Source organism: Ascaphus truei, chromosome 7 (genome assembly GCF_040206685.1).
Source record: "Ascaphus truei isolate aAscTru1 chromosome 7, aAscTru1.hap1, whole genome shotgun sequence".
Lineage (NCBI taxonomy): Eukaryota > Metazoa > Chordata > Amphibia > Anura > Ascaphidae > Ascaphus > Ascaphus truei.
In genome coordinates, this window is record NC_134489.1 from 101,316,822 (window position 1) to 101,340,707 (window position 23,886).

A 23,886-nucleotide genomic window follows, 5' to 3' on the forward strand; every position below is an offset into this window, starting at 1 on the left:
AAATCTCAGAGCAGCACGTGGAAGTGATACCCGGCACCTTAAATCCCAGAGCAGCACAAGGAAGTGATACCCGGCACCTTAAATCCCAGAGCAGCACGTGGAAGTGATACCCTGCACCTTAAATCTCAGAGCAGCACGTGGAAGTGATACCCGGCACCTTAAATCCCAGAGCAGCACATGGAAGTGATACCCGGCACCTTAAATCCCAGAGCAGCACGTGGAAGTGATACCCTGCACCTTATATCCCAGAGCAGCACGTGGAAGTGATACCCGGCACCTTAAATCCCAGAGCAGCACGTGGAAGTGATACCCTGCACCTTAAATCCCAGAGCAGCACGTGGAAGTGATACCCTGCACCTTAAATCCCAGAGCAGCACGTGGAAGTGATACCCGGCACCATAAATCCCAGAGCAGCACGTGGAAGTGATACCCGGCACCTTAAATCCCAGAGCAGCACATGGAAGTGATACCCGGCACCTTAAATCCCAGAGCAGCACATGGAAGTGATACCCTGCACCTTAAATCCCAGAGCAGCACATGGAAGTGATACCCGGCACCTTAAATCCCAGAGCAGCACGTGGAAGTGATACCCTGCACCTTAAATCCCAGAGCAGCACGTGGAAGTGATACCCTGCACCTTAAATCCCAGAGCAGCACGTGGAAGTGACACCCTGCACCTTAAATCCCAGAGCAGCACATGGAAGTGATACCCTGCACCTTAAATCCCAGAGCAGCACGTGGAAGTGATACCCGGCACCTTAAATCCCAGAGCAGCACGTGGAAGTGATACCCGGCACCTTAAATCCCAGAGCAGCACGTGGAAGTGATACCCGGCACCTTAAATCCCAGAGCAGCACGTGGAAGTGATACCCGGCACCTTAAATCCCAGAGCAGCACGTGGAAGTGATACCCGGCACCTTAAATCCCAGAGCAGCACGTGGAAGTGATACCCGGCACCTTAAATCCCAGAGCAGCACGTGGAAGTGATACCCGGCACCTTAAATCCCAGAGCAGCACGTGGACGCGATACCCTGCACCTTAAATCCCAGAGCAGCACGTGGACGCGATACCCGGCACCTTAAATCCCAGAGCAGCACATGGAAGTGATACCCTGCACCTTAAATCCCAGAGCAGCACGTGGAAGTGATACCCCGCACCTTATATCCCAGAGCAGCACATGGAAGTGATACCCTGCACCTTAAATCCCAGAGCAGCACGTGGAAGTGATACCCTGCACCTTAAATCCCAGAGCAGCACGTGGAAGTGATACCCTGCACCTTAAATCCCAGAGCAGCACATGGAAGTGATACCCTGCACCTTAAATCCCAGAGCAGCACATGGAAGTGATACCCTGCACCTTAAATCCCAGAGCAGCACATGGAAGTGATACCCTGCATCTTAAATCCCAGAGCAGCACGTGGAAGTGATACCCGGCACCTTAAATCCCAGAGCAGCACGTGGAAGTGATACCCTGCACCTTAAATCCCAGAGCAGCACGTGGAAGTGATACCCTGCACCTTAAATCCCAGAGCAGCACGTGGAAGTGATACCCTGCACCTTAAACCCCAGAGCAGCACGGGGAAGTGATACCCTGCACCTTAAATCCCAGAGCAGCACGTGAAGTGATACCCCGCACCTTAAATCCCAGAGCAGCACGTGGAAGTGATACCCCGCACCTTAAATCCCAGAGCAGCACGTGGAAGTGATACCCCGCACCTTAAATCCCAGAGCAGCACGTGGAAGTGATACCCCGCACCTTAAATCCCAGAGCAGCACGTGGAAGTGATACCCGGCACCTTAAATCCCAGAGCAGCACATGGAAGTGATACCCTGCACCTTAAATCCCAGAGCAGCACGTGGAAGTGATACCCTGCATCTTAAATCCCAGAGCAGCACGTGGAAGTGATACCCGGCACCTTAAATCCCAGAGCAGCACGTGGAAGTGATACCCTGCACCTTAAATCCCAGAGCAGCACGTGGAAGTGATACCCTGCACCTTAAATCCCAGAGCAGCACGTGGAAGGGATACCCGGCACCTTAAATCCCAGAGCAGCACGTGGAAGTGATACCCTGCACCTTAAATCCCAGAGCAGCACATGGAAGTGATACCCTGCACCTTAAATCCCAGAGCAGCACGTGGAAATGATACCCTGCACCTTAAATCCCAGAGCAGCACGTGGAAGTGATACCCTGCACCTTAAATCCCAGAGCAGCACGTGGAAGTGATACCTGCACCTTAAATCCCAGAGCAGCACGTGGAAGTGATACCCGGCACTTTAAATCCCAGAGCAGCACATGGAAGTGATACCCGGCACCTTAAATCCCAGAGCAGCACGTGGAAGTGATAACCGGCACCTTAAATCCCAGAGCAGCACATGGAAGTGATACCCTGCACCTTAAATCCCAGAGCAGCACGTGGAAGTGATACCCTGCACCTTAAATCCCAGAGCAGCACGTGGAAGTGATACCCTGCACCTTAAATCCCAGAGCAGCACGTGGAAGTGATACCCTGCACCTTAAATCCCAGAGCAGCACATGGAAGTGATACCCTGCACCTTAAATCCCGGAGCAGCACGTGGAAGTGATACCCTGCACCTTAAATCCCAGAGCAGCACGTGGAAGTGATACCCTGCACCTTAAATCCCAGAGCAGCACGTGGAAGTGATACCCCGCACCTTAAATCCCAGAGCAGCACGTGGAAGTGATACCCGGCACCTTAAATCCCAGAGCAGCACGTGGAAGTGATACCCGGCACCTTAAATCCCAGAGCTGCACATGGAAGTGATACCCTGCACCTTAAATCCCAGAGCAGCACGTGGAAGTGATACCCTGCACCTTAAATCCCAGAGCAGCACGTGGAAGTGATACCCTGTACCTTAAATCCCAGAGCAGCACGTGGAAGTGACACCCTGCACCTTAAATCCCAGAGCAGCACGTGGAAGTGATACCCGGCACCTTAAATCCCAGAGCAGCACGTGGAAGTGATACCCTGCACCTTAAATCCCAGAGCAGCACATGGAAGTGATACCCTGCACCTTAAATCCCAGAGCAGCACGTGGAAGTGATACCCTGCACCTTAAATCCCAGAGCAGCACATGGAAGTGATACCCTGCACCTTAAATCCCAGAGCAGCACATGGAAGTGATACCCGGCACCTTAAATCCCAGAGCAGCACGTGGAAGTGATACCCTGCACCTTAAATCCCAGAGCAGCATATGGAAGTGATACCCTGCACCTTAAATCCCAGAGCAGAACGTGGAAGTGATACCCTGCACCTTAAATCCCAGAGCAGCACGTGGAAGCGATACCCGGCACCTTAAATCCCAGAGCAGCACGTGGAAGTGATACCCTGCACCTTAAATCCCAGAGCAGCACATGGAAGTGATACCCGGCACCTTAAATCCCAGAGCAGCACGTGGAACTGATACCCTGCACCTTAAATCCCAGAGCAGCACATGGAAGAGATACCCTGCATCTTAAATCCCAGAGCAGCACATGGAAGTGATACCCTGCATCTTAAATCCCAGAGCAGCACGTGGAAGTGATACCCGGCACCTTAAATCCCAGAGCAGCACGTGGAAGTGATACCCTGCACCTTATATCCCAGAGCAGCACATGGAAGTGACACCCGGCACCTTAAATCCCAGAGCAGCACATGGAAGTGATACCCTGCATCTTAAATCCCAGAGCAGCACGTGGAAGTGATACCCGGCACCTTAAATCCCAGAGCAGCACGTGGAAGTGATACCCGGCACCTTAAATCCCAGAGCAGCACGTGGAAGTGATACCCCGCACCTTATATCCCAGAGCAGCACATGGAAGTGATACCCTGCACCTTAAATCCCAGAGCAGCACGTGGACGCGATACCCTGCACCTTAAATCCCAGAGCAGCACGTGGAAGTGACACCCTGCACCTTAAATCCCAGAGCAGCACATGGAAGTGATACCCTGCACCTTAAATCCCAGAGCAGCACGTGGAAGTGATACCCTGCATCTTAAATCCCAGAGCAGCACATGGAAGTGATACCCGGCACCTTAAATCCCAGAGCAGCACGTGGAAGTGATACCCTGCACCTTAAATCCCAGAGCAGCACTTGGAAGTGATACCCGGCACCTTAAATCCCAGAGCAGCACGTGGAAGTGATACCCGGCACTTTAAATCCCAGAGCAGCACATGGAAGTGATACTCTGCACCTTAAATCCCAGAGCAGCACGTGGAAGTGATACCCGGCACTTTAAATCCCAGAGCAGCACATGGAAGTGATACCCGGCACCTTAAATCCCAGAGCAGCACATGGAAGTGATACCCTGCACCTTAAATCCCAGAGCAGCACATGGAAGTGATACCCTGCACCTTAAATCCCAGAGCAGCACGTGGAAGTGATACCCTGCACCTTAAATCCCAGAGCAGCACGTGGAAGTGATACCCGGCACCTTAAATCCCAGAGCAGCACGTGGAAGTGATACCCTGCACCTTAAATCCCAGAGCAGCACGTGGAAGTGATACCCTGCACCTTATATCCCAGAGCAGCACATGGAAGTGATACCCTGCACCTTAAATCCCAGAGCAGCACGTGGAAGTGATACCCGGCACCTTAAATCCCAGAGCAGCACGTGGAAGTGATACCCGGCACCTTAAATCCCAGAGCAGCACGTGGAAGTGATACCCGGCACCTTAAATCCCAGAGCAGCACGTGGAAGTGATACCCTGCACCTTAAATCCCAGAGCAGCACGTGGAAGTGATACCCTGCACCTTATATCCCAGAGCAGCACATGGAAGTGATACCCGGCACCTTAAATCCCAGAGCAGCACGTGGAAGTGATACCCTGCACCTTATATCCCAGAGCAGCACATGGAAGTGATACCCGGCACCTTAAATCCCAGAGCAGCACGTGGAAGTGATACCCTGCACCTTATATCCCAGAGCAGCACATGGAAGTGATACCCTGCACCTTAAATCCCAGAGCAGCACGTGGAAGTGATACCCTGCACCTTATATCCCAGAGCAGCACGTGGAAGTGATACCCTGCACCTTAAATCCCAGAGCAGCACGTGGAAGTGATACCCTGCACCTTATATCCCAGAGCAGCACGTGGAAGTGATACCCTGCACCTTAAATCCCAGAGCAGCACATGGAAGTGATACCCGGCACCTTAAATCCCAGAGCAGCACGTGGAAGTGATACCCGGCACCTTAAATCCCAGAGCAGCACATGGAAGTGATACCCTGCACCTTAAATCCCAGAGCAGCACGTGGAAGTGATACCCGGCACCTTAAATCCCAGAGCAGCACATGGAAGTGATACCCTGCACCTTAAATCCCAGAGCAGCACGTGGAAGTGATACCCTGCACCTTAAATCCCAGAGCAGCACGTGGAAGTGATACCCGGCACCTTAAATCCCAGAGCAGCACGTGGAAGTGATACCCGGCACCTTTACCGGTTACTATCCCCCAAACTCCTGGGTCTGAAAATAACAGGGCTCAGCTCCCCCCCACCCCCCAATCTGAAAACATAAAGCGGTTAGGTAGAGGGGGTTGCTGCGTTCACCCCTTTACAACAAGAAAGGCTGACCCATCTGGCACTGAAGGTGTTAACTACGAAGGACTCTTAGGCGGGCCGCGTGATCTCACAGCGCTTACATTTTTGTTTTCGCTGAAGCTTTTTAATGTGTTCACATCGAGCGAATGTTGCTGTTGGCGAAAGGAACCCTAACAGGAACCCCACCTGTGGTTATTCATTAAACTGCGATAGAGCCAGTCGTCACTTCAGTGGGAGTTTCCGTGCGATAGAGCCCCGCTCGGCACTACCCCAGTCTAATGAATAACCTCCCCGGAGTGACCAGGTGCGATGCAGAGACTAACGACTTCAATGTCACAGGTAACACTGCAGCATTGCATCTGTTCTAACAGCAGGATGAGCCCCACCGCTCTGCACAGAAGCGGCCGCTGATTACGGAAACTGAACTAATATGAACCTTTCCTGCAGCCGGAGGATGGACCCTGTGTGATACAGTGTGATACAGTGTGATACAGTGTGACACAGTGTGACACAGTGTGACACAGTGTGACACAGTGTGATACAGTGTGACACAGTGTGATACAGTGTGACACAGTGTGACAGTGTGATACAGTGTGACACAGTGTGACACAGTGTGATACAGTGTGACACAGTGTGACAGTGTGATAAAGTGTGACACAGTGTGATACAGTGTGATACAGTGTGACACAGTGTGATACAGTGTGATACAGTGTTATACAGTGGGGAGGAGAGCAAGCCCAATGTGGGGGAGGAGAGCAGGCCCAATGGGGGGGGAGGAGAGCAGGCCCAATGGGGGGGAGGAGAACAGGCCCAATGGGGGGAAGGAGAGCAGGCCCAATGGTGGGGAGGAGAGCAGGCCTAATGGGGGGGAGGAGAGCAGGCTCAATGGGGGAAGGAGAGCAGGCCTAATGGTGTGGAGGAGAGCAGGCCCAATGTGGGGGAGGAGAGCAGGCCCAATGTGGGGGAGGAGAGCAGGCCCAATGGTGTGGAGGAGAGCAGGCCCAATGTGGGGGAGGAGAGCAGGCCCAATGTGGGGGAGGAGAGCAGGCCCAATGGGGGGGAGGAGAGCAGGCCCAATGGGGGGGAGGAGAGCAGGCCCAATGTGGGGGAGGAGAGCAGGCCCAATGTGGGGGAGGAGAGCAGGCCCAATGGGGGGGAGGAGAGCAGGCCCAATGTGGGGGAGGAGAGCAGGCCCAATGGTGGGGAGGAGAGCAGGCCCAATGTGGGGGAGGAGAGCAGGCCCAATGGTGGGGAGGAGAGCAGGCCCAGTGGGGGGTTGAGCTGCTGGTGACAGCACGAGTGGTGCTGGGAACTTTCTCAGAACTCCTAATCACCTCCTGGGCTGGAAAGTGAACTATTTCCAGTGTCCTGTTTAAGGGGTCTCCTCGGGGTAACAGATCCCTGTTTACCCAAATCTGACACCTATAAGTATGTATTTGTTAAAGGGAGGTTTCCTCTGTGTGATGTCACTGTGTGATGTCACTGTGATGTCACTGTGTGATGTCACTGTGATCAGCAAGTGCTTGACAGCCAGAGGGCGTCCCCTTATCTTTATTGGTTCTCTGATAAGGACAGGGGGGGGTGGGATAAGGTTGAAAGAAAACCCTTGATTGACAAACACTTCCCCATTCAGAGGCCCCCAAGGCTGCGGCCCCAGTACCTGCGCTGCACGCGCGCCTGCGATGCTGGCGGCGTGTGCAGCCGAATTCCCCGGTCTGCAATGAGCTGCAGGGGGAAAGACAGGGGGCGTGACCATGACGTCACCGGGCAGGTTCGCCCTCATTGGCTGAACCGCCGGGGAGCGTGGCCTAGCGCTCTGTCGCTAGTTACAATCTCAATTTTCGGGTCTGCCTCAAAAACTCACTGCGCAGCGGCCACCCCTCGCAGCGGGCCCGGCCCCATTGAGGGGCTCGTCATAGCGAGCGCTGCAGCAGCCAGCGGGGACCAAGCCTGAGAAATGTAACTGTCTGACCACTGGGACTACACCTTTAACCCATTTACATTCCATTTCAGTACCATCTGGCAGCTCAGGGGTTAAAGACACACTAGTGCTGTATACATGTAACCCTGTTAAACAGTGGGGAGACGCTCTTGGGACTTTATGTTACTGACATTCATACAACAGTAGAAATGTAAGATTGAACCTAAAAAAAAGAAGGTAATTTTGCTCTGGGTTTGTAAATAAAAAAAGTTGTGTTTTTCCACACAAACGTGTGTGTGTGTGTGTGTCCCACCTACGTGTCCCAGGGTCTCACGGCACAAGGTGACCTCCGATAGTGTTGTTGGGTTACTGTAGCTTGGTATGTGTCTCACTAAATTACACGTGTGAAGGTAGCTGTTCCTTTAAATGTATACTCCGATTGGTAATTTACAAAGAAAGAAACGATAAAGTAGGAATCGTGTCAAATGATGAGTAATAATAATGAGAAGAACGAGTGCCACATCTGAAATGGGTGTGTGTTTGTTTTGCACGCGAGCGTGTAAATGTACGCTGGAAAGGATGTTTTTGTGCTGTGCTCTTATCTCTCCCCAGTTTTCCTGGGGTTATACAAAGTCAGTGCTGAGCCAGGATCGCTAGGAGCCAGAGACACTTCCTGGTCCAGCAGCTTGGTGCAGACTAATCTGATGTGCGTTTTAACGGGCGCATTGCCTCTGCCTGACTTGGGAAAGAAGCTGCCTTGCCTGGCAGTGTGAGGGTTAAGCCACTGTCCCTGCCCCGGCTCCGTGCTGTCCCTATTTGTTTGTTTTTTTATGAAGTGGAATGTCGTTATTTAATTGCAGCTTCCCATTATCCATATGATGCTCTTACTGCGCTGCTGTATATGTGAGGAATGTCCTGGCGCCTGGCTGCACGTCACTGTGACTGTGCGAGCGATTAGAGGAATTCACGTATTGCGCATACATGGGCTGACTTTGCATCCCCTGCGCATGTCCCCTAGTGATTGCAGTGCTAGAAGTTAATACCCTCTGAGCCATCCACACATACAGAGGAGAATCCTATGAAGGTACAATAGCACGTAGAGGTGACAGAATGAAGGCCGGCGCCGTGTCCCACCGCCCGTGCGAACGCCTCCCTCGGGAGTGGAGGGGCTGCAACGCCCCAGGGAAACTCCACGAAGCGCGTGGGAGCAGCGGGCCACAAGACCAAGCCCTCTACCCTTCCCCTAGCACCGTCAGTGGCATGCTCCAGCTGCACAAAGCGCCCCCCGCCCAGCGAAAAACCCCTCCCTCGTCCAGGGAGCAGCCGGCGACCAGAACACATCTCCTGACATCCACCTTTGCCGCTCCCCAGAAATTCCCACCCGGTATAAATACACGCGCTGCACCCCCAGTTACGCTGGCCCTGCACGGGATCTTTATATGTCCCATGATACATGCATTCCTAGAGGTGACTAGTGCTACATCCCTAGGAACCAATGATGACACATCCCGTCCTGGAAGGGACACATTGCACATTCCTGTGCAGGCCGCATGATATATCCAACCCCAGAGGCTGATTTTCCTCTTTTGTCATTTACTTCCAGTCACATGTTTGTCACCAGATGCATCTCTTTTCTGTACAATCCCAAAGGTTACAGGTTTCATGTCCAGCACTGCTGGCGATATCTCCAAGTCCCAGGCCCACTGAGTCAGTAGCTCTAGAAGTGACAGACCCTAAACCTCTGTGTATATTCCCAGAGTCATCCAGCTCTCCAGGTGACAGACTTTCTATCCCCGGGCTGTCTCCTGAGCGACTCAGCTAAGCTGTATATTTCATGTGCATTGTATTTCTACTCTGACCCATACTGCCCCGGGGCTGGCAGATTCTGTATTTATTCAGCTTTCTCCTGAGCCAAAAAGGCCTCGATGAGAGAAGTTATTAGAGTGACGTTCTTTTAACTGCTCTGTATAGAGTTTTCACCTGTCTCCCCAGTACCACAGTTAAAACCTCCAGGTTGAACGATCTTGGCTCTTGTTAGAAGTCCAATACCATTAATCTGCCTGGACACCTGGCTTTGGCCAGTGCAATGAATACTTTGTGACTCGGTTCTCAGATAGCAGGATGTTTCAGGCACCCCCCGAACGTACTGCAAGAGCTGGCGCCCACTTTCCCTGGTGACGAGAAAAGGGGGGTTTCCTTCTGTGTGCTTGGCCTGCCATGAAAAGACCAGGGCTCAGCCTAACATTAAACGTGTTATTTCCTGTATTAAATCTCGCCGCGCCACGCCAGGTGCTGGGACCAGGGAATACACAAAGGCTGGATTGTACGTGCCAGTTTCACGGGCAAGAACTCCAGCCTGCTCCCCCTCTGCTTAGAACGGGCGCAGAGCGAGAGATTTGGGTATTTTCTACAAAGTACCGGTAGAGCCTCCAATTTATAAATATTTCTGTGTATTCAAGCTGTCTCCCTTCTAGTCTCCTCTTCAAAGCTGTAAGGGGGGAAAGGAAGAGGAGGAGCAATTTGGCGCCACGGGTCATGTGCCACAAAATGACATAATGCCCTTTGCCTTAAAAAATTCTGTGTTTGGAGCAGGCATCACGGTAACGTGGTATTTTACTCCCGTGGTGCCTGTATGTGTGTGCTTAGATCAGGGGTGGGCAACCTCAATCAGGCTATCCCTGCTTCAGCACAGATTGCTCAGTATTCGACTGAGCCACCGATTGCGCCACCTGTGCTGAAGCAGGGATATCCTTCAAACCTGACCTGTTTGTGGCCCTTGGGGACTGGAGTTGGCCGCCCCCTGCGGTAGAGAATGAGAGCTAGATGCGCAGGTGACACTCAGGAATGATGCACTCTGTGTCTAAGGCCGCGGTTATAGTGGCCGTGCGTGTGACGGAGCGCAGGACATCACACGTGCCTGTCGCCTGAGTGCTGGATGAACTGAGCTGGAGGCAATTGGGGAGGCGTGGAGGAGGCGTCGCCAGGCTGGTTGGCCCTCATTGGCTGAAACTCTGCGTGACGCGGCCGTCGCGCGAAAAAAAAGAAATGTGTTTGTTTTTGTTAGAAATCGCCTGCGCGGTCGCTCTGCAGCGGTCGCTCTGCAGCGGTCGCACGCACTATGGGCGGCCTCATAGAGAAGATATCTGTTGATCGCGCCACGCGACCCATAGCGCCCACTATAATCGCGGCCTGAGAGGGCATGAAAGGCAGCTGTGCACAAGACCATGAAAAGAATGGGGGGGTGAGAAGGCTGTATCTGTCACCAAACCCTCTGAAACCCGATTCCTGGGGTGTGCGGGAGGGATTATAAAACATGTTTGTTTTTGGTCTTAAGTATTTAGTCCAAGAATAAAGGAGGATAGAATGTGAGGCCCCGGGCAGAGAGTGATAGGGGCTGGAGGGGGCTGCTGCACCTTGATACAATGCACACAGTCTTCACCGGGGTGAGACTCCTGCCAAAATACCTGTGTACCAGGGGCTAGCATTGGCCAATGGCCAGTGTTCTGAGGCCGCAGCATGTGAGAAGGGGAGGGGGTGGTCTTTCTGAGGGCCCTTGCGGAGTTGCCTTCTCGAGGAGAGCTGCGTTTCAGGAATGCCTTACTGCTTTTCTCTTTTTGTGGAGCCGTGTTTCAAGGAAGAATTTTAACGTCCGGTTTCTCCTTTTTGTTCCTTGCAGTTTGCCGGCTGTCTTGCCACCGGAAGTGTGAAGGAAAGGTAAGATCGCTGGTCATCCTTTTGTTAACTCTTAATGCCAGTGGGTATTAGCCATTTTTCAATGACAATGTTACAGTTAAACTGGAAAGAGCGCTATTTTTACATTGGGCTTTGTGCGGTGTGTTTAACTTCTGAAGAAGTTTGAAAAATATGATGTATTTCTGTCATTGAAACATAAAGCTTATGGGGATTATTTATCAGATCCAAAACTAGCCATTTTGGCCCAAAAGGAAGGGTACATTTAGAAGATTCCTCTTGTAATGTCATTTACTGTGAACCAATGTTTGCCATTCTTGTGTCATCTGATATTCCGGGAAGTGGAGATATGGAGCAGCTTGAAGAGCTGACAGTATGGTTATCTGGTGGGTATGTGGCATGGATTCATTTAGTCTTGCCATCCTCAAGGGAGTGACCTATTCTAATAGACGTGGCATGGGTATAGCCAGACACACAAACCTTTGCGTTGCCAAACTTTTGTCAATTTGTTGCTAATGGAAACCAGAAACATAGTTGCAGAAAGGAAGGAAAGACCTGTCTGTCAAACTGACAGATCCTTCTAAATGGAGACAGCCTGCGTCTTTCTGACCCTGCTATGTCACCTGGCCTAAAATTCAAAAAGTAGGTAGGCCACAACTCTGAACAGGATAAAAAGCATTTGAGAGATAAAGCTCTGTCGTCGTGACGTCACCATTCAGAGTGTATAGCGGGCCCGGTTACCGGTTCATGGGAAGTCCCCAGATAGATTTTGCTGAGTAGTAGGTAAATGTCCTCTCGGTACAACCGTCCTGGGTACTGTGGAGAAGATGCTGAACGCCGCTAGGAAACCGCCAAAACAGTCTGTGCTGAACGGATCCCACACAGCATGTAGGCAGCAAACACACGGCGATTGCCAGGCTCCACACAGTGATAGAGGTAGCCGGATTAAGTCGTGTGATCACTTCGTCACGGACCCACATACTCACTCAGAGGACGTCAGCACGTCCAACGCAACCTCCCAACGCGTTTCGTCACATGATGTGACTTCATCAGGGTAGACCAACTAGCACTAGCTCTACACTTATATAGCCCCTGTTGCTATATCCATTGACTGCCACATCTTTGAAGTGGATCCTCGTATGAATTAAATAATCAACATCAACAGTGAGCAATAGGTCCAGGAATACGATATTGTCAGAACTGATTTGGTAGGTAAATTTCAGTCCTAGATGATTGTCAATAAACCCGGTTATAATCAATTACAATTACTATAGTCCTCATTATCTCGTTGGTGTTTTGATGTACCATCAGATGTACCATTTTCACTAATACACCTTTTTCTAAAATACTCCGTTGTGTGCTGTCTCTTGATTACCAGATTACACGGTATCGTATTTTTATATTATCCTTATGGGACATGCACCAGCACACTATCTCTTTATTTATGGGAGTGCCAACTGCCCCATCTGCCCCATCTGACTATATGTATAAATGATATATATGTACAATGTGTGTGTGTGTTTAACTAACAGAGCCTCCCATGTTTGTTTTAGCTTGGTTTTTGTTGGTATTAATCGTTAAGCGGCTAGAGAGCCCTACAACACACATCTTTGTAATGTTTTTCAAGGCTTTCCAGAGCAAAAGAGTTAATAAGCCTTACCTCACTCTGCAATCATCTCTTGTTGCATTCCTGGTGAGGAGCTGCTGACACTTGCATGGCATGGTTCTGAGAACCAGTTCAGAAAGCCGCCAGTGTCTGATTGCTAACATTACTGGCATCTGGTCAATGTTATGGTTAAAATGGCAGGAAATGGCAGGTCATAAAAGAAGGAGAAAGAAAGATGGAGGGGGGGAGGAATAGTGCCTTTAAGCACAGTCTTTCTCCAGCAGCAGGAGCAGCTTGACTGAGGGACTTGCCCAAGTTCATGCAAAGCTGGAACTGAGCTGCTTTGACCTTCCTCTCAGAGAAAGTGCACCAACTAATTTGTTGCCTACATCTTAGTCAATAGGCGTGGTAATCTTGAGCAGAGCGGTATATCCGAAGAGCGGGTATTGGAGTAACTCCGACCTCCTGATACCCATGCAGAACTACAGAGAAGAAGAAGGGCAGCACAGGCAGACTCAACATTAGAGCTCAATATGCCCACCGTGAGGGACTCTCCTTCAGATAGATTGGAGAACCAAGATAACGGCTGGCACAATGTCCAGTGTTCAAAATCTGCGGCAATGTAAGGGATATGCAACAGATAAAATGTTAGAGAACCTATTTACCAGAGTAAACAAAAATGACCGGATGAGAAACCTGTGCTGAAGCTGGGACTGATTGAGCCACCTGTGCTGAAGCTGGGGCTGATTGAGCCACCTGTGCTGAAGCTGGGACTGATTGAGCCTTCTGTGCTGAAGCTATGACTATGGGCCTCATGCAGAGAGCAGCGAATTTAAAAATTGGAGAGTTTCATAAAAAGTAGCTTTTTTGGAGAGTTTTATTCTCCATATGCAGAAATGTGCGAATTCTGCAATGTTTGGCATTAATGCGTGTGGCGAGTTAGAATTGGAGAGATGCGCGCTGCAGAAATGTGTTAAACAAAAATCGCGCATTTTTTTTCCCCTTTCCTATAGGCGGCGAGCTCCATGTAATTGCCAACTTTTCTTGGCGAGGCAAATAGTAGCAAATCGCGCCATTTTCTTGGCGCGAACAGCCGCTAGATGCCGTTCGCGGCTCTCTGCATTAGGATATTTTTAAAACTGGCGAGATGTAGGTTCTCGCCAGCCGCGCGGCGAGATTTTGAAAACGAAAAAAAAAAATGGCGCGTTTTCCGTTACTCGCCATTTTCGGCAGTTTTCTGCGCGACTTTCCACAAAAAATGGCGAGTTTTGAAATAGCGCTGCTCTCTGCATGAGGCCCTATAAATGTAATAATTCCAATTATTACATTTTCAGTTATAGGTTTCTCATCCAGTGACATCAGATTATTAGCCTATCCAGAGTGCTCTCAGCATAGGGGATTCTTTCTCCTCTGTTTGGTTATCACATTTGCCCCTGATCGTAGCACCTAAAGTCAGGCTGCAGCGAGGGTTCTCCTTCCCCATCCCCCCCCCCCCCCCATCCCTTTTTCTCAGTGTTTAGTTTAAACAAAAATGACCCCTTAATATGGGTAAAATGTTGGCGGTTATTTACGTTTTGTGCTTTTGTTTCACATCAAGATTTCCTCCCGTGTCAAGTGGGATATTGGGAATGCAGATTGTATGTTCTTTAATTACACTTAAGACGCGGCCATGCGTCTGCTGTGGGGACTGAAATTTGGCTCATTGCTAAGAGCAGCTCCCCATCAATACAAAAAACACCCACAAACATTGACTCACAACCGGCTTTATAAAAAATGGAAACATTCTGTTCCTTTGTGGGATTACAGGGTAAAAACGATATATATTCCACTCCTTTGGAATTGGTTTTCCATGTCACTCCTCTGCGTTTTCTTGTAAAACTGGAGCTTTGAAACTTTTCAACATGGGAACACCCCTAGCAGAAATTGTGAAACACAGATGACACCATCAGAACTTTTCTGTTCTTTCCATCCTTACTGATGACCCACTCAGCACTGGTACTGTAACTTAGGCTAAGGCCCCGGTCACGACGCTGTAACGCGCGCCCGCGCTTTTGGCTGCGCGTTCAGCCGATTCCCCGGTCTGCAGCTCACTGCAGGAGGAGAGACCGGGGGGGGGGGGGGGGCGTGGCGGAGGAGTGACGGGGGCGCGGCCATGACGTCACCCGGCAGGTTCGCCCTCATTGGCTGAACCGCCGGGGGGCGTGCCTAATCGCTCGACGCGAGTCCTGCTCTCAATTCTATTGAGAGCAGGAGTAGCTCTCGCGCGAGCGCTGCGGCCCCCCCTCGCAGCGGGCCCGGCGCCATTGCGGGGAGGGCTCTCGTGCGCGCAGCGTCCGCCACAGCGAACGCTGTAGTAGGCAGCGGGGGCAAGGCCTTACACTTATCCATACTTTTTACAGGTTACTTTTTCCTCAAATGCAGTTTTCCCATTTATAAGGTTTCTGAAGTTTATTGGTGTTTTTATCCGTTAATGTTATTTATTTGAATGTCACTGCTTTCATGCGTACAAACACATTTTTCTTATAGTTGATAATTCCATTAATATTGAAAAAAAAACAAACAAAACAACTTGGTATTAAAATATAATATGAACTATTTAACCTACTGTATATGAAATAGTAATTACGTAAACAGCATAGACCAGGGGGGCGCAAAACTTTTTCCCCTGCGCCCCCCTGTCGGCGTACCCCTCACCTCTGCGCCCCCCCTCACCCCCGCGCCCCCCCTCACCCCCGCGCCGGCGTCATGACGTCACATGACCATGTGGCGTCATTTGACCACGCGTTGCCATGGCGAAGCCAAGATAAATTAGGTTTACAGGGGCCCTGCAGCTCCCCCGGCACTTAATTTAAGTGCCTTCGGGAAGCGCGCGGGGCCTCTGTAAACCCCGCGTCCCCCCGCACTCAGTCTCGTGCCCCCCTGGGGGTTGCGTCCCCCCAGTTTGCACACCGCTGGCATAGACAATCGAACATCAGGTGTTTTAATCGTTGCAAATTAAAGCTTCTTAGTTTATACATTATCACTGTAGACGGGCGAAATTGGCAAAATCCGTTACGTGGAATTTCCCGCGCGTTCCGTTCAAAATCCATTTGCGGCGTAAAATCCGTCGACGGTTTGTTCCAGTTTCAATCCGTGCCGATTAATCCAAAACCGCCATTGAATATAATCTGCTGAAGCAGCGGATTGGTTTGTTATAATCCACCAGCAGATTGCTGAATCGGGGGGATTACATTCTTAAAACTCACCGGCAGATTGCGGGAAATCCGCGGATTGGATTGATTATCGGTGATCAAAAAAAAAAAAATCCAGAAAAGACGAATCGCCCTTTCTGAGAAACCGATTCGTGGAAATCCACGGACCAACGGAACCGGACGATCCGAGGCAGATCCAAATCCACCCCCAAAAATTCTCCCATCTCTTAATTATCACTGCGCAGCTTGATACGCCAAGCATCTCTCGTGCGTAGACGGATTCGCGCTCTCTATCCCATCGCAGTACAGTATGATCGCAGGGCCTCGTGTTCTTGGAACAGGCCACATTCATCATTTTTAACTTTGCAAGATGCGTCATGACCTCCTGTGTCATAAAGTCAGATTTATCTATTTACTAATGCTGCTGTCAGCAGCGGGGATAGTTGCCCATCCTCCCAGGTGGGGCTCAGGTTCAGTTTGAACATGGCAGATTTTTTTTGGCAGGCGTTCTACTATGAAGACCATGCCAAGATGCAGAGGGTTTAATACACCGGACTGATGTGCTGCATCTGTAAAATACTGAAACATGTATGGGGCTCATGCTAGGCAAGGTGGATGTCTTGTGGTATAGAGTCACTTACAGAGACCTTAGTATCTTTACCAACAACTATAAAATACTTTCCATGCATGAGCTGTTTTCATTTATGTCCATTTCTGCTCAATCACATAGCACACGAGGAGTTAAGGTACTGGTAAATCTATTGCTTTTTTGTATTAGTTTTTGTTGTTGTTATATAGCACTGACTGGGTGCAGAGCGCAGTACAAAGAGTTTTTCTGGCACAATGTTCCTGCCCTGTAGACCTTACAATCTATTTTGGTGCTTGAGGCACGGGGTGATAAAGTGATTTGCCTGAGGCAGGGGCGCTCAAATCCAGTCCTCAAGACCCCCCCAACAGGTCAGGTTTTAAGGATATCCCAGCTTCAGCACAGGTGGCTCAATCAGTCCCTGCTTCAGCACAGGTGGCTCAATCAGTCCCAGCGTCAGTACAGGTGGCTCAATCAGTGGCTCAGTCTTCGACTGGAGCTGGGATATCCTTAAACCCTGACCGGTTGGTGTGGGTTCTTGATGACTGGAGTTGAGCACCCCTGTCTTGGCAAACCGTACTTCCACTGCAGCTAGGGATTCTGGGGAAAGACAGGGTTCCAGACCTGTCTGAGACATGCAAATGCACAAACAAGTAGTATTTTTATTTGCTGTAGGGTTTGAAGTTTGGAAATGCAGAACATATATCTGTGTGCAGTATCATCAATTCGCAATGTCATATTTATGTTTTCAAGTAGACATTCTAAGCCAGTGAATTACACATAGATGATGAAAGAGACCTCTATTTCTCTGCTCACATTGTATAAACATACTATAAGCCTTTTAAATAGACTCTCTTGTTTAAAAGGCTTGTGACTTCGCATGCATAGTATAAATATTTTTGATGGCACCTTGACAGCTGATGCACAGGTGTTTCTCATTCTGCACTCTTTCTCGCTGTCCAAATCGCACCAGCCCCTGAGCGTCATTTTTAGGGTTAAGGGCTTAAAGCTCCATTGGTTGTCCTGATCTGAATTAGACCTGCTTAGACTGTCACCCCAATCTGGTTTATGGGAGGTTATGATATGAGCTGGGACGTGGAATGAAGAAGTAGAAACAGATAGTCCTATAATGAAGGAGGTAAAAGAGTATTGCAGGAGACAGAGAGTTAATGATGTATCACGCCATGCATCATCTGGTAACTATTAGGCCACAGAGAATGCCCATGTACGGCGTTTTCTTCTGGCTGCAGAAGGGTAATGCTGCTTTCAAACCTCTTGAGGAATAGTCAGGGGTCAGCATGGTTATGAGAAACTTGTACATAACTTACAAATCTTTCTTCTCTTCCATGAGGGGGGGGGGGGGGGGTGGGGCGGGGGGGTGATGTTATACAGGAGATTTCACAGACCGGCCAGTAGCTGTTATTATTAAATCTACTTGATATAATTTGTTTAGGAAGTAGCGTGTTTCATTGTTACATGATATGGCATCTATTATGCTTCCTATACCCGATTGCGTTATCTGCTCAGTTTATGCACCGTTCTTACAGTGCAGGATAATGCTCAGTATCAGATTTAACCAGAGTAAAAAAAAAAATACATGCATGTCAATAGTACGACTTTATCAATACTTGGTAAATTCACAAATCAGCAACGCCTTAAGGGCACGAAACGCGTCAGTGTTCCTCCGTGAGAAACTTTGCTATTTTTGTATGTTTCGATAATTAAATAAATCATTTTTTAGTGACCCAGCAGCATCAGCTTATTTTTGGGCGATTCCACGACAGCAGTGCATGGCGCTTTTGCCCCGGTTAAGGGTTTCCTTTACATGAAAAGGACAATGATAATACTGATTGCCACGTACGGCACACACGTTTTACCTTCCGCAAAGGTCCCTCAAATGAGTAATATCTTCCCTCAATCCGTCCCAATATATCATCTGTTACGAACAGCACACTTGTGAACACATGACTTAGACATGCAACAAGGGTTAATATACACAGCTACTCTTGCTAACTCACCTTTCTCCTGCGCATGGTACTTTCAATGAGTTAATATTTACCCCATAATCGATTGCTACAATATCTACGTGCTGCTGCCGCTGTCACCACCCAAGAAATATCAAATATGAGATTTGAAGAGTCTAAGGTCCCTATTTCTTATAGAAAAATGATGCACTTAACACACAAAAATATGTTGTAGCAAAAATTTGTTCGAAAATGATAATACTCTCTACAGAGCATGCAACAGTTCATTCAGAGCCCAAAGCATCACTTATTAAAGTTTTGTTTTAATATATATAAAAATACAGTGCTTAGGTTACAGAAAAAGAATATTACAAGGACATATAGATACAATAAATTCAGAACAGTTTCTTAAAATAAAAGGGTAAAACATAAACAAAAATCCCTATACAGTATGTTACCATGCTGTATGTCATAGGTTTGTCCCAGAGAGTCCACAGGCGTAAGAGAGATGAGAACTCACGTGTCTGATCCCAAAACACACCACTTGTTGAATTCTAACTCAGAATATAAAGCCCAGATTTTTAATTATACCTCCCCTTTATTGAGAACCCCATCAGCCCACCACATAAGCCCACCACTATCAACAATCAGCCACAGGGTTCACAGTTTTATGACTTAAAAGAAAAAACTCTTCTTCTGCGACATTTACAAGTCTGACTGAATATACAAACACCCTCATAACGTCATTTCCTGAATACTTAGCAGACGTGAGAAATAGCAATAGGATCTGGCGAGTTTGCTGAATGTAATGAGACTCATTTTGACCGACTTGCTCCTAAATTTGAGTGGCAAATGGATATCTGCCCCTTGCCACCTCCTAAACCCCAAGTGGTTGGCCTTACTGCATCCGTCACCTTGCAACAATTACACATATCAATATGTTATTGTTCAGAATACATGTCGTCCCATGATATCCTATTTTTAATATAGCCCCCCTGTTAAGTGGTGACCTGTTTGTCACCTCTCTCTGTGACGCACGGGGTATTTCAGGTGACCTGTTTGTCACCTTTCTCTGTGACGCACAGGGGATATTTCAGGTGACCTGTTTATCGCCTCTCTCTGTGACGCACAGGGGGTATTCCAGGTGATCTGTTTGTCACCTCTCCCTGTGACGCACAGGGGGTATTCCAGGTGATCTGTTTGTCACCTCTCCCTGTGACGCACAGGGGGTATTCCAGGTGACCTGTTTGTCGCCTCTCCCTGTGACGCACAGGGGGTATTTTAACAATGTATGGATTTCTTTGAGGCTGGCAGCCCAGGATCTGGCTATCCTCCGCAGCCTTCTAAGTTACACACATTTCACTTTTAGTGGGGCCAGCAGTGATACCCAACCCCCTAATTAGCCCTCTTTGTAGATCAGCACAGACACAGGAAGGGTTTTGACCTGTCATACAATAATTGTGTCTCTTTTTAACACAATTTCTAACCAATGTTAACCCCTGAAGTACTAGATTGATTAAAATACTTAATATTTCCCACCCATTTTTATTACACTGATCCGAATAGTATGGTAGGTATTTAATTGTGTATAGCTTGGAAGAGCATTGACTATTTAATTAAAGATGTCTTGCTATATTTTGGGCCAAAAGTTTTCTGTGTGTGTATATGAAAAAACAAACTATCCGCGCAAATTAATATACACTTAACTAATGCGTGCACTCACATGTATAAGCCTAAGTATATAAACACAAATGCAATACTGTGTCAGTGCAAACGTGAAAACAGTGATATAATTAAACATATAAACTTACAATTTAGACACTATAAATCATATGTAACAAAAACTTAGTGAATAGACCATAAATGTAACTATGTATTTGTAACCATGTATCTGTCATCCTAACTCTGTGCCCGGGACATACCTGAAAACAAGCGGTAACTCTCAATGTATTACTTCCTGGTAACACATTTTATAAATAAATAGTCCCATTAAGTGAAAAAAATATATATGACAAGTACTTACAGGATTTTCACAGGAAAAATGGATAATCACAGAAGTCAAAGCAGCTTCTAAAAGAGATCAACCAGATCCAGAATAATTGTTTATAAAAAGAACAAAGAAGCACATGCTCCATAGATAATGCACAGATTTTAATGCAGCTAGATCTAGCTGCCCTCTTGGGACAGAGGCCACAGTGGACACTGTTTATTCCTGGGACTCAAAATCTAAATGAGTCCTACTCAAATTGATACAAGCCATCTCCTTATCCAGGGATTGGTATCTGGGATTTGAAGCTGCAGTTCAAGCTGCTGTTTCAAAAAAATATATATTTTTTTTTCTTAATTAACATGTGCATTAATACAATCTGCACACTGACAAGTGATTAGCTAAGTTGCAGATCAATCCGTTCTCCTGTAATCGATCGCTTGCTCGGGGCTATTTAATTCAGTTGTTGCATAGCATTGTGGGCAATGTAGTACAGCAATATTATGTGACTGAGCAGTTACTAGATACAATTGGTGCGCTGCTAGAGAGAGGGCGGGGCTCCAGAGCCTGTCAGAAGGGGCTGTCACTTTGGAAATGCTTCCTACATTAGAAACCGTAAAAATGTCTTTCAAACTTTTTTTTTTTTTTTAAATGCTACAAGTATTGTCTCAAAGTACAGAACTGATTTATTTATAAAAAAAAAACCACGTAGGATACTGCTTGAACTGCAGCTTTAAGTGACATTGTTGTTAGCTCTGTATATGAGTGTGTTTTTATTAATAAGTGGTGGATCATTTTTGCTGCATTAAAATATGTGCATTATCTATATAAGCGGTGCGCAATCTGGGGGGCGCGAGATTGTCTGCAGGGGGCGGGGGGTTTACAGAGGCCCCGCGTGCTTCCCGAATACACTTAAATTAAGTACTGGGGGAGTGACGAAGGCCTCTGTAAACTTCACTTACCTTGGCTCAGACGGCTTATCGGCAAATTACATCGCGAGGTCATGGGACGTCACGTTGCCATGGCAACATGACGTCATGACGCCCAGATGCCGGAGCCGAGGTAAGGGGAGGGGGGGCAGAGAGGGGAACAGCCAGCAGGGGGTCGAAGGGAAAAAAGATTGCGCTCCCCTGATCAATAGAGCATGCGCTATATATATATATATATATATATATATATATATCTAAAAAGAAAAAGTATAAGGTGCGCAAAGCTGATTTAAAATAGTGTTGCAATATGTCTATTAGTGCTGCCACAATGTAATGGGTGTACACCACCCCAAGGAAATACAAAGTACAAAAAAACACAAAAGGCGCAAATCAGAGACACAGGTGCATGGATATACAACACCTGAAGGATAAATACGTGAACAAGTCCTATATTTGCATTCCACAACGAGATGTACCTATAGATGAAAAAGATACGAATATGGTGAAGTACGTTTCTGAATAAAAGTATTGCGCAAGCATCAGAGGCTACTTACAATGTAGCAGAAATAACGGGCATATCGGTAAAATGCTTTCAGATCGCTGCATCAAAGGGGCTGATAATCTCAGGAACCGCTCACTCCGTCTGTGTGCTCGGACGCAGAAGCTTCACTGCTCAGCTGTAATTAGAAGTTGCGCGGGTCCTCCGATGGTGACGTCACTCCCCTAAACGGGGATACCGCTGGCTCCGTTCACTCGGTGAGATTAGCCACAGGGCTCAATTCCGAAATTGATTTAACAGTCCAAATAGCCTTTAAATAAGGCTTTGCAGCAAATAGAAAGACAGTTAAAAGTCCTGAATATAACAGAAAATAGGGAGATCTACTAAGAGACCCTCACCCCACTAGTTTCGTCTGAGTTTAGACTTCTGTGGCATGTATATATATGTCATCATTACCAGTGGTTGACAAATCACCAAAAAATCTACTCGCCACACAAAAAAATCTACTCGCCACCTAGTACCAAACGTGTGCTGCTTGGGCCAATATTTACTCGCCCGGGGGTTAAATCCACTCGCCCGGGGCGAGCAAATGTATAGGTTTGTCGAACACTGATCATTACTATATGCTGTAGATAACAATATGGATGTTTACATTCATTGTCCATCTACGAAGATCATTTTGCTGTGCAGACCAGTATATTTTGAGTGAAGGAATTGGAACACACTTATGAGATGTGCAGCACTTTGTGCAATCTTTACAAACTCCTAGTCTGGTTCAAGCCAGAGAAGAAGAGAAACATGAAACCAAAAAGATCAATCCTGTCAGTCCAGTGCTCATGGACAGTACAGTACGTCTGTAATAAGTACGGTGTCCTGCCCACTTGGGACTTATTCTGAAAACTCAGCATACAGTAGTTTGAGCTGGATGAAAATACTGAATGTCTTTTCTCAACCTCCTCAACTATGTAACTATGTTATGGGAGTTTTCAACTGTTTGGAACTTGTTGAATAAAACCCTTGGAGGAGCTCGGTCTGCACAATAAAGATCAATGCAAGGACTAAGCCTATAAGTCTCTCTTCTGATGACATGATGACTACAGTTATTCAGGGGGCGGATAGCCATCAAACACTATCGAAAGGCATGAGTATTTGGGGCAAAACTGTGTGATTGTATCCAATGAGAATGAGGCTGGGTAAAACGGAATAACATGTAATTACATCATGTGCTCAAAAAATTAAACATTAGACCAAATGCTGATAGAACAAGGATGTCTACTTGGACCAAAATGCAAGCTCTATTTGCAGAAGGACCCTCTGGTGCCCCTTCCATTCCATTTTACCTTGTATTTCTATAGTAGTGTCATAAACATCTCAGTAGCATAATGGAACACATGGCAAAGTCAACGTTAACTTCTGCAGTACAGATGTGTTGGATGAAGAGGCCGTTACTAGGAGCCAGGCAGAGCTTCAGTGTATACACTGGGCAAGGGGAACATGAACTCCTATTTATTAGCTTTTACAGCTTTTAAATGTCAATGTCTTTGTCACTGTCAAGCTTGCCACGTGTCCTTAATAGTCTACACTAAATATCATGAAGTGGGTGCACGACCAAGGAGTTGTACATATGGTGATTTAGGGAGGTTGTCCTATCTGAACATATCTTTTCTAAGACTTACAATTAGTGTTATCTAAACAGCAGGAAGTCATTGGGAAATCCTTTAGCCTCTGAATCAGGCAAAGATCAATAAGCAGAGTGTTTTCGCCTTGTCTCTTTCAGTTGCTAATGTAACACACTCTTCTCCTGGCAGCCGCCCATGTGATTGTGGTTGAAGACAAACCACACACATCTGATGCTGTTAGTGACAATATATAAACATAGCCAGGAGGTTTCCAGTAAATGTGAACAGTGGTACTCAGTGAGTAATGTGCGTAGGAATATAACAGCACCAAATAAAGAAATTGACCATTGCA

At 47.8% G+C, this 23,886-nt stretch overlaps 1 protein-coding gene across 10 annotated transcripts in view; it reads left to right on the top strand.

Moving 5' to 3' along the window:
• The window catches only part of TNS1 (tensin 1), a 421,249-nt gene that overhangs the window by 185,201 nt on the left and 212,162 nt on the right, over positions 1 to 23,886 (top strand). For all 10 annotated transcript variants that reach the window (XM_075609700.1, XM_075609701.1, XM_075609705.1 and 7 more), the window contains one exon: positions 11,140 to 11,177. In XM_075609700.1, the coding sequence (XP_075465815.1) occupies positions 11,140 to 11,177 (38 nt within the window). The remainder of the gene's footprint in view (positions 1 to 11,139; positions 11,178 to 23,886) is intronic.